Below are 17,623 nucleotides of genomic sequence, written 5' to 3'. Positions count from 1 at the left end.
TGGCTTTTTGTTACAAAATTCTTACCTAATGACATGGTCTCTCCCAGTACTACCTTGCAACGCTTACAAATTACTTTGGTATTTGCCTTTGGTTCCTGTAGAAGAGAAAAATGTCATTTAAATGTCATTCAGCTTTTCCTGAAAGGAATATATAATTTTTACATAGCCTCCAGAGTATACATTGAACTTTACATTTTATTCTGCCCTCCACTAAATACTGCTAATACATTTGACTTGTATACATAATTCACATGCAGGAATAATTTTCAAGTCTTACCTCAGAATAACTTTTCCAAACCTAAGTACTTCATGATAATCCAAATGTTGCCAAACAATTTGAGCAATAAGCAATTTACATATCTAAGAATCACTTCCAAATGGCCCTGTGCTTAGAAAAGGCATGTGGGGCAACAAAGGCAAAGAAGGATCATGACTTGCTTCAACCAATACATACAAAGTGTAGATGAATCAGAACTTGAACTCGTAATTTTGACTCCTAGTCCAGCGTAATTTATGTAAAAGTAACCTATAACTCATAAGTACCCATAAATTCAGATGATAAAAATATCTAAATTATTCATATAATTCTATTTTTTCTATTTAAGATATGCACTGTAACTGGAACGATGGATAGTGTTATGAGACAAATTCCTGAAACATTCTTAAACTTTAACACTTCAAACATTTTTAAACTTTAAAAACCCAAATTCACTCTCTGACATCTAGATGAAAATACCTAGTATTCATCAAATCATTCAACAAAGGACACGCTTACTCATAGTCATATCTACTGCAGCACAGCAGACTGTATAAAAGCAGACAGGACAAAAGACACCTGAAATATTCCCTTCTGGGAAAACAAGAGCGGGCGGGTCAAAGTAAGGAAAAACAACGCCTTTCTGATATGGGGTACAATGTGCATTGATCAAGGGATATACTTTAACCAATTAGCATAAGTTTAAATATTTTCCCTTGCTTTAATTAACTGTTTCCTGAAAAGCTGCATAAGACATGCTGCTCATAACTGCTGTTTTGATGTTTGAATCCAGGTTTCTCAGATGCTAATCTTTTGCTTTTAAACACCATGCTTCTCAACTACAAGTTATATAGCACTAGCAGAAATCAATTCCTAGAGATGTATTTAATGAAACAAAGCAGCACAGAAAATGACTGCTGGGCCTGGCATAATGGCTCAATGGTTCAGCTGGGTGCTGGTTTATGTCCTGCCTGTGCCACTTCCCATCTAGCTCCCTGCTTACGGCCTGGAAAAGCAGTAGAGAATGGTCCAAAAGTCTTGGGACCCTGTACCCATGTGGGAGATCTAGAGGGGACCCCTAGTTCCTGGTTTTTTGTTTGGCTCAGCTCCAACCATTGCAGCTATTTGGGGAGTGAACCAGCAGATGCAAGATCTTTCTGTTTCTCCTTCTCTCTGTAAATATGATCTGCCTTTCCAATAAAAATAAATAAATCTTTAAAAAAAAAGAAAGAAAATATGACTGCTTCAAATATCATTTAAGTAGTGCTGCAGCAAACCCTGGCATGAGTGTATTTGTGTGTGTTTATGTGCTAACACAGCTTGTTGTAGAAAAGCTATCTCTCACATCAGTTAGAAGTCCAAGAGTCAAGAGCAGTTGCACAGATTTTATTGAAGCTTTCCTAAGAACTTACTCTTTCACCTTCCTTCAAAACCATGTTTCAAGGAAAAATCCATAAATGTTGCATGGCTCTTCCCACATAAAGGATACTCAGATGAATCTCTTGATATACAGAAGGAGCTTTAGTAATATAAACACTTATCCTATTTCTCTCTATTCTAGCTGCAGGATTTGGACACATACCCCTGTCTTTGTCTAAAAGTCTCTGCTAAGGCAACAAAAGCAGGCATAGCTCTTAAGTCTGCTCAGCTCTAGTTCAAACACATACCCAAGCACCCTCACTAAGGCCAGTAGAGTACGCCATATATGGCCACTATGCTGACATTTTTATATTCAGCATGTCACATTGAGAGTCTGGTACAAGCAGGGGGCTGGTGGTGCCATTCTGTTCAGAAGCAATAAACAGAGAAACAAAGGAAGGTGCTAATTTCGGGTTCCAGAAAGAAAAAAAAAAACTCAGGAAACCAATATGCTCAACTGTAAAGATACCAGTCTTTGCCAGTATCATGGTTTCTTACTGCAAATCAAACCTATTTTTCTAATAAAAAAACTTTCTAAAGGATAGCATTGTGTACAAGTTAAATTTATTCAGCTTGGGGTCATGGTTCAAGACTAACCAAACTATAAGCACCAGCATTCCATCAGGAAGCCGGTTCATTTTTTTTAAAAGATTTATTTATTTTATTACAAAGTCAGATATACAAAGAGGAGGAGAGACAGGAAGATCTTCCGTCCGATGATTCACTCCCCAAATGAGCGGCAACGGCCGGTGCTGCGCCGATCCGAAGCCAGGAACCAGGAACCTCTTCCAGGTCTCCCACGCGGGTGCAGGATCCCAAAGCATTGGGCGGTCCTCGACTGCTTTCCCAGGCCACAAGCAGGGAGCTGGATGGGAAGTGGAGCTGCCGGGATTAGAACCGGCGCCCATATGGGATCCCGGAGTGTTCAAGGCGAGGACTTTAGCCGCTAGGCCATTGCACCAGGCCCAGGATGCCGGTTCATGCCCTAGCTGCTCCACTTCCCATCCAGCTCTCTGTTTGTAGCCTGGGAAAACAGCAGAGAATGGCCCAAAGCTTTAAAATGAGACACCAACAAGAAAATCAGAAGAACCTCCTGGCTCCTGCCTTTGGATGGGCTCAGCTCTGGCCATTTTGGCCATTTGGGGAATGAACTAGCAGATAGAAGATCCTTCTCTCTCTGTAGCTCTGCCTTTCAAATAAAAATAAACAAATCTTTAAAAAAATTTGCTCAATGCAAAAGCTAAGTGTTTTACCAGAAGCCAATATGCTGTATAGGGTATATACATAACATATATGTGCATGCATTATCTGTGCATTTATATGTATGTGTGTATGTGTGTGTATACACAGAAAAAGAGAGAGAGAGAGAAAGGGACAATTGTGGTTTTTGAGAAGAAAGCATTTTTATGTTCAAAGTTAAAATTTTTCATTAACTGTTCTGTCATATATATTACTTATGATTTCTCTCACTGAAGGCTTTGCACTTTTAAGCAGGTAAGAAAAGTCTTTTTGATGGTTTTTCAAATAAGGTCCTAAGAAAAATAAAATTCTATCCCTACCTAGAATGAATAACCAGGATTTTTAAGTTTGATCAATAAAAAGGAAATTACTTCAAGCAACCAAGTGTGTGGGTATTAATTAAAACAAACCTATAGAAAAAAAGATTTTTTAAAACAACTGATACAATTGGCATGTGGCTAATCTATTTAATCAATTATACTTAATTTTATTGAGTGTGATAAGGACAAAGTGGTTATGTTTTAAAAATACGCATTTTAGACACGCACACTAAAATATATAAAAATGAGATAATATAATGGCTGAGGTTTGCTTTAAAGCACTTTAGCAAAAATATAAAAAAGAACAGATACAACATGCTTGCATACTGAAGTAATAATACTATTCTTTTCATACTTATGAATGTTTACAAAGTTCAAAAACACATTTTTCTAAGGAAAGAAACGAGACACACTAACAGATTTAACAAAACAAATTATCTAAATCATAAATTATTATCAAGTATTCCAGGAAAGAAAAATAAAGCTATTAGTATTCAAACTTGCCAGAAGTAAATCAAAGTTAAATTTTGGTTTCTCCTTAAGGACAAAATAAAGTTATAACTGTGACCATCCTTTTTGAGTCTTGAATGATATTATGAATCTTATAAAAGACTGAGGTCCCATTTTTTATCATATTATTATAAGATGCAAACATTTTATTATGTTGCGAGGCAGCAAAAAGTTCACAGAAGATGACAAATAAATCATAAGAAAAGGGAGATCTTCAGCAGACAGCTTTAGAAAATAAAATGTACTTCCTGGCACACCGAAGAAGGCACAAGAGAAATCCTGCAAATTCTAGCAGTGCATGGAAGAAATGAAACCATCCCATGCTTCGTGTTTGCTCGTGCTTTTGTAAAATCAGATCTTTTCAATTACAAACACACACATTAATTTGTGTAAAGAGAATTTCTGTTTGGTAATGCATTTTTCTTGACCTATGTTTGCTTCAAGGAAATAATAAAGCAAGTTGTGTAGTGAAGCAGCCTAACAGTGCAGGAACACTACAGAACAAACCTCAAGGAAAGCATTGTTATAGACTAATTAAATCAATATATCTAAGAGACGGCAGGTAGGGCTACTCAGAGAGGTGGTCTAGCTGCCTGTCCTCTTTTTTATTTTTCTTTGTTTTGTTTCAATTTCTAAGGACCCTTAATATTGTCTTGCTGTTCCCCCTGCCCCCCACACAAAATGGTTCCCAAGAGATACCATTAGGATGCTGTGTCACCATGTGACATTTCAAAACCTGGTAGACGGCAAGCCTGGGTGATATGAGAAATAGGTTTCCAATAGAACAGAGCAGCCTTATTCCCACAGGAGCCTAGAGAGCAATGTTTGAGCAGTCCCTCCAAATTTATGTTACTATTTTGGTCACAGGCACACTCTTTCAACAGCTACAATATGCAATTAAAGCAAAACTTCCATCCGGGCTAACTTGATCACAACAGCAGATTGTCTCCAGAGCAATTTCCCACAGTGTCCTCCACACTAAAAACAATGAGGTCTAACTATGAAGGCTCTTTAACACATAGCTGACTGTTTCAACGAGGAGAAGCTCCTGTAAATGGCATCATGTAACTGATAAATCAAGACACAAATGCGAAGGATATTATGTCAGATTAGAACAAACAGTTTTATCAAAAACGGAAGCGTGATTTCTTATTGATCTCTCTCATTCACATCTTTCAAATATTTTTTAAAATGTAGAGCATAATCATAAATAGGGAAAGTAAAACATAAAATAACTATACACATATAATCTAGATTAAAATACAAATGTAAGATATTAAATATAACAAACTTATATTCACGTTTTTAACGTACTTTTTAAAAATATGGAATCTCAAAGCACTACAGGTTAAAGTATGACTTAATCAGATGCAGACATTGTTGTTCACAGTGAGAGACAAGACATTTAAATGAAGTTAATTAATTACTTAAGCAGGATATTTGATGAATTTCCTTAATCACCTTCAAAATAGTTGTATAAATCAATCTATAACCTAAGATCTGTCCAACTGCCATGTATTTCCTGAAGCAGCTCAGTTGTTACTACAAAAATTAAATGAGCCCTGAATGAAGCTTCATTAATTGGATTTAAAATGAAGACTCTCTCACACTGATTTTCTTTGCTTTTTGAGTCACATCTGTATTGACTAGAGATTGGGCGAATGGCTCCTCACAATGGCCAAGCCAATGCCATTGACTTTCTCTTAAAGTAACCCACTTGTTTTCTGCAGTGAGAGGTAATTGTCTCCTCCCTAGAGCAACTTACACAGCAAGGATCACCTGATCCCTCAGTACCTAGGATCAACTCAGACCCTGCAGCATGCATAAGCTTTGTCTGTAGTTCTGGACTCCTCCATTTGCCTGCCTCACTTTCCAAAATGCCATCTATTCTCATAACATCAGAAGTGTATTTAATCAAGAGACACAGTAAAATACTTAGGTCTGACTATGCAGATTTCCTGGCAAAGGAGACAAATATGCCTCATCCTCTGCATACATTTTCTGAAAGATAGGCAGAGAAAAGAGAGAGCTTCCATTCTTTGGTTCACTCCCCAAATGGTTGGGCGAGCCAGCCAGGAGGCCTGGCTGAAACTGAGACCAGAATCCAGGAACTCAATGCAGCTCTCCCACATGGGTGCAGGAACCCCAATACTTGAGTGTCTATCACTACTGCCTCCTGTGGTCTGCATTAGCAGAAAGGTGGAATCAGAAGTCAGAGCTCAGAAATGAACCCAGGCATTCTAGGTGCCCTAAGTGGTAGGCCAAACACCTGATCCAAGAGAATGTTTTTTTTTCATTCATCAGATTATTGAGGTTAAAATGCATACACATTGTGGACTACTACCCTAAAATCCAGAAAGTAGGGCATAATGGTATGTAAAATAGTAGCATTCTCAATTTTTCATATGAAGTCCTTTGTCTGTAGCCCCCGACCCACTGTGGCAGTCTTAGTTAAAGGCTACATGCTCTTGTTTTATGCATAAACATGATGGAGAACAAAGGCTGTTTAAAATAACAAACAATAAATTCAGTAAGATGGGACCAGCGTTGTGGCTCTGTACTCTACATAGTAGGCTTCTGCTTGAAAAACTGGCATCCTATATGGCCATGAGCTTGTAACCATCTCCATCTGGGGAGCGACCCAGATTATGGAACATCTCTCTGTCTCTATCTCGGTAAATCTGCATTCCAAATAAATGTTTTAAAAATATTCTAAAAAAAAAAGTTGGGGAGAATCAATATGGCGGAATAGGGTAAGGATATGTTTAAAAGGATGGAAAAACATTTCATCTGGATGAAGCAGAGAGGACATATTCCAGGAAACAGGAAAGGACAGAACAACAGCACAGGGGTACCTGGAGACCGACAGACACAGGAAAGCAGTAGATACAACGGTGTGGTGTTGCAGTGACTGATACTCCAGCAGCATTCAACTAACAGTGATCTGAACTCCACCAGCAATCAGGTGGGAAGGGACTTTCACTGTGAGCTTGGGAGCTGAACCCAGACAAAGAACTGTCTGTCCGGCTGGTCCATTTGATTTGACCAGGACAAGAGACAGAGCAGCAGATCACAGTTGGGCAGTACGAGAACAGCGTGGATTTCATAGCACAGTCAGCCCCCTAGAGCTGAATTGGGCGCCATTTTGTGTAAGGAGGCAAAGGCAAGGGAAAGGACTGAGCATACACAGAGCTGGGAGTGAACTCATTTCTGACTCAGTGAACTGCAGCAACGTAGCATTCTACAGGTTCCACCCAAGACAGGTCTGGGTAGCCTTAAGTCCTGACAGCCAGAAGATCAAGAACTCTAGCAGTGGTACGTCAGGTGCAATTTTGTACACTGTGGCAACAGCTTTAGGACTGCAGGGGACAACAGTGAACTGCGCATGTGCTGAGCTTGCAAGAACTCGCTAAATTCAGCAAATTGCACTGGTCCCGCAGGAAAATAAAACCAACTTTGGCACCGTATGGAACAAAAAAGGTCCGTGTGGCACCCAGACCTAACGGCCAACAGGTTCCAACAGGAAGAGCACCACCAACAACCTAACTATATAGGAAACCTGGTGTCTCTCTAATCCTGGGACCTGCTCTAACCGGAAGTGGGAGAAAGGTTGCAGAGACAACACTGCAGCCTCAGCACGGTATCACAGGAGGTGGAGAGTGGTGAGCCAGGAGCTGGGGCTGTGGAGACCATGGTGGAAATCTGACATAAGAACCCAGACCTGGAACTCACTGGAGGTTGTGGCACAAGTGGCTGCAAGCAAAGAGCCATGTACCAACTGCAATAAATAAAATCGCATTGTAGACCTGTGGGTGACACAGCTTAGAAACCTGCCCCAAGGAGAAGACTCTGCTAACCAGAAGTGCAATGATCAAGAGCAAAAGAAGAGACAAAAGCACAATGAATATTACCGAAAACTCCCCTACAAAGGAGCAAAACCCTATGCCAACCTCAGAGTTAACTGAGGAAGACATCGAGAAAATTAGGCATACAGAATTCATAAAACTCATTTTAAAGCTTCTGATCAAAAATGACAAACACATACAAGAGTTCAAAGAATTTAAGGAAGCAATAAAGCATATCAAGGCTGATACATCAGAAATTAAGAACACAGTAGAGCAAATTAAAAGTACAGTGGAGAGTCTCCAAAATAGAATGAAGCAAGCAGAAGAAAGAATCTCAGAATTGGAAGATATTTCCTGTCATCAGGGGGAAACAAACAAAAAGCTGGAAGCAGAGCTGGATCAGGCCAAAAAAAGTATTCAAGGGCCCGGCGCATGGCCTAGCAGCTAAAGTCCTCGCCTTGAAAGCCCCGGGATCCCATATGGGCGCCGGTTCTAATCCCGGCAGCTCCACTTCCCATCCAGCTCCCTGCTTGTGGCCTGGGAAAGCAGTCCAGGACGGCCCAAAGCCCGATGCATTGGGACACTGCACCCGCGTGGGAGACCCGGAAGAGGTTCCTGGTTCCTGGCTGCGGACCACTGCGGCTCACTTGGGGAGTGAATCATCGGACAGAAGATCTTACTCTCTGTCTCTCCTCCTCTGTGTTATCTGGGTGTAATAAAATGAACAAATCTTTAAAAAAAAAAAAAAGTATTCAAGAATTGAAAGACACTATGAAGAGGCTTAATATAAGAGTTATGGGAGTCCCAGAAGGTGCAGAAAGAAGCTGAGTTTGCAAATGTATTTAATGAAATAATGAAGGAAAATTTCCCTTATCTAGAGAAAGAATTGGGAAACAAGATCCAGGAGGGGCACAGAACTCCCAACAGGCTTGATCAAGAGCAATCTTCACCAAGACACATGGTCTTCAAGCTCTCTTCAATTGAACATAACGAAAAGATCCTGAAATGTGCACGTGAAAAAAATCAATTGACATAAAAAGGAATGACAATTAAACTCACAGGAGATCTCTCACAGGAAACTCTACAGGTAAGAGGAGAATGGAGCGACATATTCCAGATTCTAAAAGAAAAAAATTGTTGACCTAGAATAACTTATCCAGTAAACCTTTCTTTTGTCTTTGAAAATGAAATCAAATTCTTCCATAGTCAAGCAAAGTTAAAAGAATTTGCCTTGGGCCCAGCGGCGTGGCCTAGCGGCTAAAGTCCTCGCCTTGAAAGCCCCGGGATCCCATATGGGCGCTGGTTCTCATCCTGGCAGCTCCACTTCCCATCCAGCTCCCTGCTTGTGGCCTGGGAAAACAGTCGAGGATGGCCCAATGCATTGGGACACTGCACCCGCGTGGGAGACCCGGAGGGGGTTCCTGGTTCCCGGCTTGGGATCGGCGCGCATCAGCCCGTTGAGGCTCACTTGGGGAGTGAATCATCGGACGGAGGATCTTCCTCTCTGTCTCTCCTCCTCTGTGTATATCTGGCTGTAATAAAATGAATAAATCTTTAAAAAAAAAAAAAAAAGAATTTGCCTCTTCTAAACCTGCCCTAAAAATGATACTTCAAGATGTTCTCTTCACAGAGAAGAGGAATAGCACCCAACAAAACCAAAGGCAAATGGGAAGAACAGCCCACTAAAATGACAACAGAAGACTAAATCAATGAACAACCCATTCTAAAATGACAGGACCAAAATAACACCCATACTTCTTAAACTCTGAATGTAAATGACTTAAGCTCAACCAAATGTCATAGATTAGTAGACTGGATTAAAAAACAAAACCCATCTATTTATTGTCTAGAAGAGACACATTTCACCAACAAAAATCAGTGGAAACTATATTGCATGGATTTTGTTGTTTTCTGTTAGTTTCATCTCTTCAAAACACTTTCTTCTGATTAAATCATTCAATGACTTGTAGATCATACAGTAGCATCACTTTCTTCAAGAAGGTTCTCGATTTTTATTTCTTTAGCTACACGTTAGGCATTTAGTAGCACGTTATTTAACTTCATGGTGTTGTTAATTTCTTTTTTCTCCCTGATGTTGATTTTGTCTTGTGGCTTTTAAGGGGATGTATAGTAGCTGTGTAATGGAGACTGTCACATCTAGTAACATGTCATTTAACTTCATGGCATTATAAATTTCTATTTTTCTTTCTATTGTTGATTTTGTATTATGACTTTTCATTTGAGGGGATGTACAGTAGCTGTGAAATGGAGACTAACATCCAGATGTGAGGATACAATGTAGTATGCATTTCTACTTCCAGACAAAGATGGACTTGCAATGAAACTGTTCACTCTATCTTGACAATAGGATGCTGGACTCTCTGCCATTGTCCATGCCCACAATGATGGACATATGACTGTGTATGAAGAACTATACTTTAGTAATGATATAGAGGAACTAGGTGGGGGGGAGGGAATTGGGGAGGGGATAAGCGAAATGCCAGGAGCCTATGGAACTGTATCATAAAATGATAAAAATAATAATAAAACGTAAAGAACAAAAGTTGGAGAGGCCAGAATCTAAGCAATCTATAAATAGCCATTATTTTAAAAAGATGTTTTAACAGTTTAAAATGATTCTCAAAAGAAAGTTAGCATGTTGACACTGGAACAAGCTCAGGTCTTACCTGCCATAAATCACTTCTTAAATTCACCAAGAAGAAAGAGTCTCCAATGAAACAGTCGTTCTCTCTTGGATGAAGTGGCTTATTTGCAAAAGGGTCAGGATGACAGCACCATTCTCCAACGAGAGCTCCCCAGTTCTCACACGGCAGTGGCAGCACCCTCAGGAGCTTCCTAGCGGAAAGAGGAAAATCTGTTTTCCACAGATGGAACTAACATTATCATAATTAAATCAGCATGAAAAATGAAAGGAACCCATTAGCCACATGGTTGCTACCCTAATTCTCCTAACTTATAAAACTATTACACTCACTACAGATCATGTAGAGAATTCAAAGTATAAAGAAAATAAAAGCCACCCTTCTTTCGCTGCTTAAATTAACCACTTTTTATTTGATAGTGTATTTCTTTGCCAGCTTTTCTAGCACACATTTGTACACATGCACAAGAAGTCTAATACTAAGACATACATAAACTATATTTTGCTTTTATTTAGCTTTGTCATGCTTTCCTAATGTATCCATAATTATTCTCTTCCCTATTAAGACTTTTTGCAAAATTCACTCACTGTTAGATATCCGAGTTTTGAGCTTTTCATTACCAATAATCCTGTGATAAATATTCTGGCTGGAAAATATATGTATATATCTGACTATTTTTTTAGGAAACAAATCTCAGGATATAATTGCAAATGATAAGCATATTTTCAGTCAACACTCACTTGATGAAACTACTTTTATTTTTCAGTTAGTTTTTATTAAAAAGGCAGATTTTACAGAGAGAAGGAGAGATAGAAAGATCTTGCATCCACTGGTTCACTCCCCAAACGGCTGCAATGGCTGGAGCTAAGCCAGATAGAAAGCCAGACAACCCTTCTGAATCTCCCATGTGGGTACAGGGTCCCAAGGCTCTGGGTCATCCTCCACTGCTCTTCAAGGCCACAAGCAGGGAGTTGGATGGGAAGTGGCACAGCTGGGACCTGAATATCGCCCATCTGGAATGCCAGTGTTTGCGGGCAGAGGATTAGCCAATTGAGCCATCACACCTGCCCAAGTGAACTTCTCAGACAGGCTTTACAAATCAAGAAATCTTGTATTAACCTACTTTGTAATTGAATAGTATCATGCTTTCCTCTTCGAGCAAATAATAGTGAAAATATTCTGTTGCTTTAATTGGTGGCTTTTAAATTAACTGATTTTCATACTTACTGAATATTTTGTTTCTTCTTTCTTAAATGACTAATATTATTTTACAGTGAGGTATTAATATGCTTTTATTGATTTTAAGAGTTATTTCAACTTGTTTTCCATTTGTCAGTATCAGTTATTACAAATTTTTTTTTCAGTTTCACCTTTAATTTGGCTTATGTGTCTTAATTTCAAATCACCTTATAGTATCTACTGTGTTTTTTTTCCCCATTACTGTATTTAAATAATTTTTTTTATTTTGGAAAATTTCCTGGAAAGAATTCTTGATGCTTCTCTATTGGCAAGAAACAAGGCTGCGACAGTTATGTGAATCTGCATGTTTAGTTAAACTTAAGACCTCCACTGGGCTATTTACACTTTATTCTATTTAATACTCACACCAAATTGCTTATGATAAGAATTACCAATTTTAGATTTATTTTTAGAAAAACTTCAGAAAAGTTACAAAGCTAGTAAAAGACAATTCCCACATACACTTTCCCCAACTTTCCCTAACCTTCTATAAAACTGCTCTAGAGTTATCAAAACTCCAGTCTTTATCTGCATTTCACCAGTTATCCCACTAATGACCTTTTATTTTTTTTTTCCTGAGTTCCAGTCTACAGTAATGTACTCAGCATCTCTCCTGGTCTCTCCTGACCTGTGACAGTTTCTCAGTCTTCCCTTGTCAGGACTAGAGCTATTTAAAGCACACCAGTCAGGTATTCTGTAGAACATGTCTCAATCTGAGATTCTGTCTGATGTCGTCTTAGATTGGAATGGACATATGGCTCCAAAGGAAGAATCATCAACACATCACAGGAGACATTGCTTTACTTGTCACCAAGGAAGTTAATCTTGCTCGTGCTGATGTCTTGGCTAAAGGGACAATAGCTTTCTCCACTAATAAAAAGATAATAAATTAATGTACACTCAGCCATAAAATGTGAAAGAAGTAAATGTGCCTTTTGTTTTAAAGATTTATTTATTTATTTATTTATTTAAGAGTTAAAGGGAGGAGGGTGGGGGAGAGGAAGAGATCCTCCAGCTGCTGATTCTTTATCCAGTTGGCCACAAAGACTGAGGCTGGTCCAAACCAAAAGCAGAAGCCAGAAGTTTCATGCAGGTCTCAGATGCTGGTGGCTAGGGCCCAAGCGCATGAGCCAACCTCCTCTTCCATGCATGCTAGCAGGAGGTTGGATCAGAAGAGGAGCAGCTGGGACTGAAACCAGCACCCATGTGCTATGTCAGCATCACAGATGGCAACTTTACTTGCCATGCCACAACATCAGCCCTGAATATACCTGTTTTTAATGATCTCCCCTGTAGTAACCGTTTTTATTTAATTTTATCCGTAATTCTCCTGTCAACTCTGAGTTTCATAAAAGGGCAATCATAGTTTGCAACAGGGTACATATCTAATTTATAACTTCAGAGGATAGATCTAGGAGGAAGAAAAACAGATTTTAGTTTAAAATAAGTAATAATTTTCCTTTCAAATTAGCAGATGCCGTACTATGGTATCATGCACACTGCTGGGCCCATGAAGCAATTATTCAATCATCCATTTCCTGACTTCTACTATGAAATCAAACATGCTGCCAACACAAGCAATGAATACACACAGTTCTTCTCTTTAAGGACACACACTATGGTTATTTACACCTATAAACAAAGAGAACATGTAACAAATGTTTCTAATAGGAGCTGCCAGAGCGGCTCAACAGGCCAATCCTTCACCATGCAGCACCATATAAGCACTGGTTCTAGTCCCATCTATTCTACTTCCCAGCAGCTCCCTGCTTAAGGACGGGGGGAGCAGAAGAAGATGGCTGAAGCCCTTGGGCCCTGACTCCTGGCTACAGACTGGCTCAGCTCTGGCTGTTGCAGTCATCTAGGGTGTGAGCCAGCAGATAGAGGCTCACTCTAGTTCTCCCCCTCTCTGTAAATTTGCCTTTCAAAAATAAATAAATAAATTCTTAAAAAGATGCTTCTAATAAAATAGTGGCTCTAAACTCTCGAGTTTAAATTCTGGAGTTAAATTTGTTGAACGCATTCAGCCCTGATGGACTGGCTGACATTGTAGCAACAATGTTGGGCCACACTTAAATAATAGCCTGATGGAAATATAACTCCTTATGAACGAGTATACTAATATAACCATATGGGGAAAATCAGTTGGAGGGGGGGTGGAAATCTGGGGGAGGAATCCCAGACTCTACAGAATGGTTTCATAAAATTTGAAATTAAAAATAAATTTTTTTTTAAAAGAAAGCACTCAGGCCCGGCGCAATGGCATAGCAGCTAAAGTCCTCGCCTTGAAAGCCCCGGGATCCCATATGGGTGCCGGTTCTAGTCCCGGCAACCCCACTTTCCATCCAGCTCCCTGCCTATGGCCTGGGAAAGCAGTCGAGGACAGCCCAAAGCCTTGGGACTCTGCACCTGAGTGGTACACCCAAAAGAAGCTCCTGGCTCCTGGCTCCTGGCTTCGAACCGGCACAACTCCAGCCATTGCAGCTGCTTGGGGAGTGAATCATCGGACAGAAGATCTTCCTCTCTGTATATCTGACTTTTCAAAAAAAATAAATAAATCTTTAAAAAAAAGCATTCACCCCTCCCTTAAATATATATTCTCATGTGCATACAAAATCTGCAGGCATTCCCTAAAGCAATTCAGGAATTCAAGATAATACATAAATAAAACACTAGGAAGCGTAGATGGCATATAAACTGCAAAGAAGTAACATCTGGTCTGGCCTTTAAAGGCATTATGAAGAAAAAACATAAATGCAGCGATACATTATTTTATCACTGGATTCCTACTGTAACACAATTCCTGACTCACAGTGTGAGCCCTTACATAAAATTAACTCGCCTATTTTGACAATCGGTGAAGTCCTAGTTGGATCTCTTGAATAATGGGAAGAAAGAGTTAAGAAACCTCTTTGTCTGCTGCTAGAGAATCTGACCTTTGGTTTAACCACCTGCTCTGTTACCCTGGAAACCAGGTAAGATCATAGGCATCAACTATATTGCTAGGCAACACTGCTGAGACTGAAAGGATTGCTGATTAGTAAATTGCTTCGGGACTGCGAAGCACCATGAACGAGCTCCGAACATTTGAAGAAGCCACCTCGAGTTCTGCTTCCACCATGCAGTTGGTTTCGGGGAACCCTACAAACTGTGCCAAAGAATTGGTATAAGAGATGAAGCTGTTTTTAAGCCAAATGGCAACACCCTTGCTTGATAGGGATCTTGTGCTTTGTGCCCAAAGTTGTGTCATGTGGGGAGACAGAGTCCCCACGTAGGAATGTGAACTGTCATTCATAGCAAGTGCCTCAGACTCCCTACTGGGAGGAACTGCCTGCTGGCAACAAGTGCGACTGTGCATATTTAGTTGAACGTAGAAAAACCCCTGGTGGGGTCCACACACCCTATTCCATCCTATAGTCTCCCAAGCATGTGAGGTGAGTTACCATTCCCTTATTGAGTGGGAGGAAAGCAAAACTCAAAAGGGTTGACTCATTTGTCACAATTCACAGAATCAGACCTGACAAGTGAGGCCAGGTGCTTAATTCAGGTCTTCTTTGCTACACAACTAAGCTCTTTCACTTCGAATATACAATCCCTCCCCTGCCAAAGCAGAAGGCTGGGCAGGTGGGTGGATGTCACACTGTGAGCTGCTGCTATCATGCCGAAGGGTAGGCACTTGGTCCTCCACACAAAGTGGGGAGCTGGGCCTGTGTAAACACCTGGATCTTCTGTCTCCAAGATTCCGCACTGATGCCAACAGACAAAAGTGCAAAAGATACTGATGTCAAAGTCCCATAAATGATCAAAGACATGAACACACATCTCAAAGCCCCAGGAGATGTGATGCACACTAACATAGAATATGGCATTTCAAACTTAACTTGGTCCTGATTCATAGAGAATAAAAGCTGTAACAGATCTTACCACATCCACATAAGACATCTGGAACAAGAAAGTGTATATTTCACAAGTCATTACAAGATAAAAGGGGTTTTATAGCAGAAAGAAATTTTGTTCTGATGTTTTAGAAAAAACCTTTAAGGACAAAAGATGTATTTTAATCACAGCTTTACTGAAAGCATATCTATCTAAAACCCTGAAATGTATTCTTTGATATGATCTACTTCCCAAGAGAACTTTCACAATAAAAGATACTCTTTTTTTTTGTTGTTTTCAAGATAGCTTTTAGGTTAAAATAAAAAGAACTGCTGGGGCTAGCCAAATGAAATGGTTTCTTCATTTCACTCTAAGTTTATGATTTTATAACTTCAAAATACATTAAAATTTGTTCACTATTTTTAGTACATGTAGGCACAAATTTGGGGGAAATAATAAAACAGAAATAGGTATTGTGATATAGCAGGTAAGCTGCCACTTCAGCTTCCGACATCCACGGGCCTGAGTTCTACTCCCAACTGTGCAGGCATCTAGGTAGTGAACTGGCAAATCTAAGATTTCTCTCTCTTTCAAAAAGACAAACTTTAACTTAAAATAAACTTAAAATCTTATTTATTTAGGATGTTTTATTTAATACAGGCTGCAAATTCCTAGTTGAATATCCAAAATTCCAAATATGAGTTCATGGGACATGTCAAAGTCAAAATTCAGGCACATTGAAAATATTTTATGAAATTACCTTTGGGCTATGGACATAAGATTGATGTGAAACCAATAAACAGATATGGGTCCAATCCTTACGACATCTCATTATGCATATGCAAATAAGCTAAAATCTGGAAAAGCCTGAAATCTGAAGTATTTCTCGTCCCAAGCTTTTAGATAAAGGCTCCTTAATCTATATTGAAACATGTGCCCAAAAAACAAACTCTTTCTAACTTGAATTCAACCATTAATTAATGATAACAATACTAATAACATTGCTTTTACACACTGGATTATCACAAAATGAGTATTAAGAAGCTTAAGAAAAATATCAGATATCTAAAGCTTAAAATACGCCTAACTGGAATTTATGTAAATTCAGGCACTAGTCTCCAAAGGCCACAAATGCTGTAAAACTAGCTTTGATTTACATACACGTGTGAAATACAATCAGAACTGTAAACGTTTACTCCAACCGTTCGTCTGGTGTTACCGATAGTCCAGCCTGTGCCTGTGGGCTGCTCAATCGCTTCGTTCTCTTTCGTGAAACAATGACTGTGTTCACAGGGTGGTTATTTTCAGACTACAATTACAGCTCATCTGCTGTGTGGGCCAGCCGCATGCCTGGATGTTCTGAGGGCCCGCATTTCCACAATCCATCCAGTTTGCTTCCAGAGGTTCAACGTCATGGTCATCTCTGAGCTGACACCCAGGGACGAATGCTGGTAGAACAGCATGACCAGTTCAGAGACTTCAGGAGAACACTCTTTGCCAAATGGGCACAAAAATTGAAACCCTGTTTGGCCAACTGATGCCATGCAAGTCTGCCGTGACTTAAACTTGCAGAAGACATAACAAATTCCAAAGAAAATGAATGCTTGGCTGATTCGTAGATCCTTCATAAATAAACTGTACTGACACTGCTTCATATTATAACTGTTAATGTCAACCACAGGATAATCATCATGTGTATATGTTCAGAGGAATTCTACAAAGATCTCCGCTGCTATAATAAAAATGTAAGTCAGAGAATTTAACTGTAAAGACACAAGGCATTACTTGTTTTCAGATAACAACAATAAAAAAAGTGGCTAAGATAACCTGGTACGGTGGCCTAGCAGCTAAAGTCCTCGCCTTGCACACACCAGGATCCCATATGGGCACCCATTCTAATCCCGGTCACCCCGCTTGCCATCCAGCTCCCTGATTGTGGCCTGGGAAATCAGTGAAGGATGGCACAAAGCCTTGGGACCCTGTACCCACGTGGGAGACCTGGAAGAGGCTCCGGGCTCCTGGCTCCTGGCTCCTGGCTTCGGATTGGCTCAGCTCCAGAAATTGCAATCACTTGGGGAGTGAACCAGCAGATGGAAGATCTTCCCCTTGTCTTTCTTCCTCTCTAATCCTGACTGCCTGCTTCCTATCCAGCTCCCTGCTTGTGGCCTGGGAAATCAGTGAAGGATGGCCCAAAGCCTCGGGACCCTGTACCCACTTGGGAAACCCACAGGAGGCTCCTGGCTCCCTGGCTCCTAG

General features: G+C 40.0%; 1 protein-coding gene across 1 annotated transcript in view; it reads right to left on the bottom strand.

Annotated features, from left to right (window-relative positions):
- UBE3D (ubiquitin protein ligase E3D) overlaps positions 1-17,623 on the bottom strand; it is a 137,835-nt gene that overhangs the window by 105,351 nt on the left and 14,861 nt on the right. Inside the window, exons 4-5 of the mRNA XM_058661136.1 lie at positions 10,277-10,445; positions 26-95 (exon numbers count right to left, since the gene is read on the bottom strand). Coding sequence (XP_058517119.1) covers positions 26-95; positions 10,277-10,445 — 239 coding nt within the window. The remainder of the gene's footprint in view (positions 1-25; positions 96-10,276; positions 10,446-17,623) is intronic.

This window comes from Ochotona princeps, chromosome 1, assembly GCF_030435755.1.
Source record: "Ochotona princeps isolate mOchPri1 chromosome 1, mOchPri1.hap1, whole genome shotgun sequence".
Classification (NCBI taxonomy): domain Eukaryota; kingdom Metazoa; phylum Chordata; class Mammalia; order Lagomorpha; family Ochotonidae; genus Ochotona; species Ochotona princeps.
Note: the sequence above shows the minus strand (reverse complement) of the source record. Positions and strands in the feature narration are given on the sequence as shown.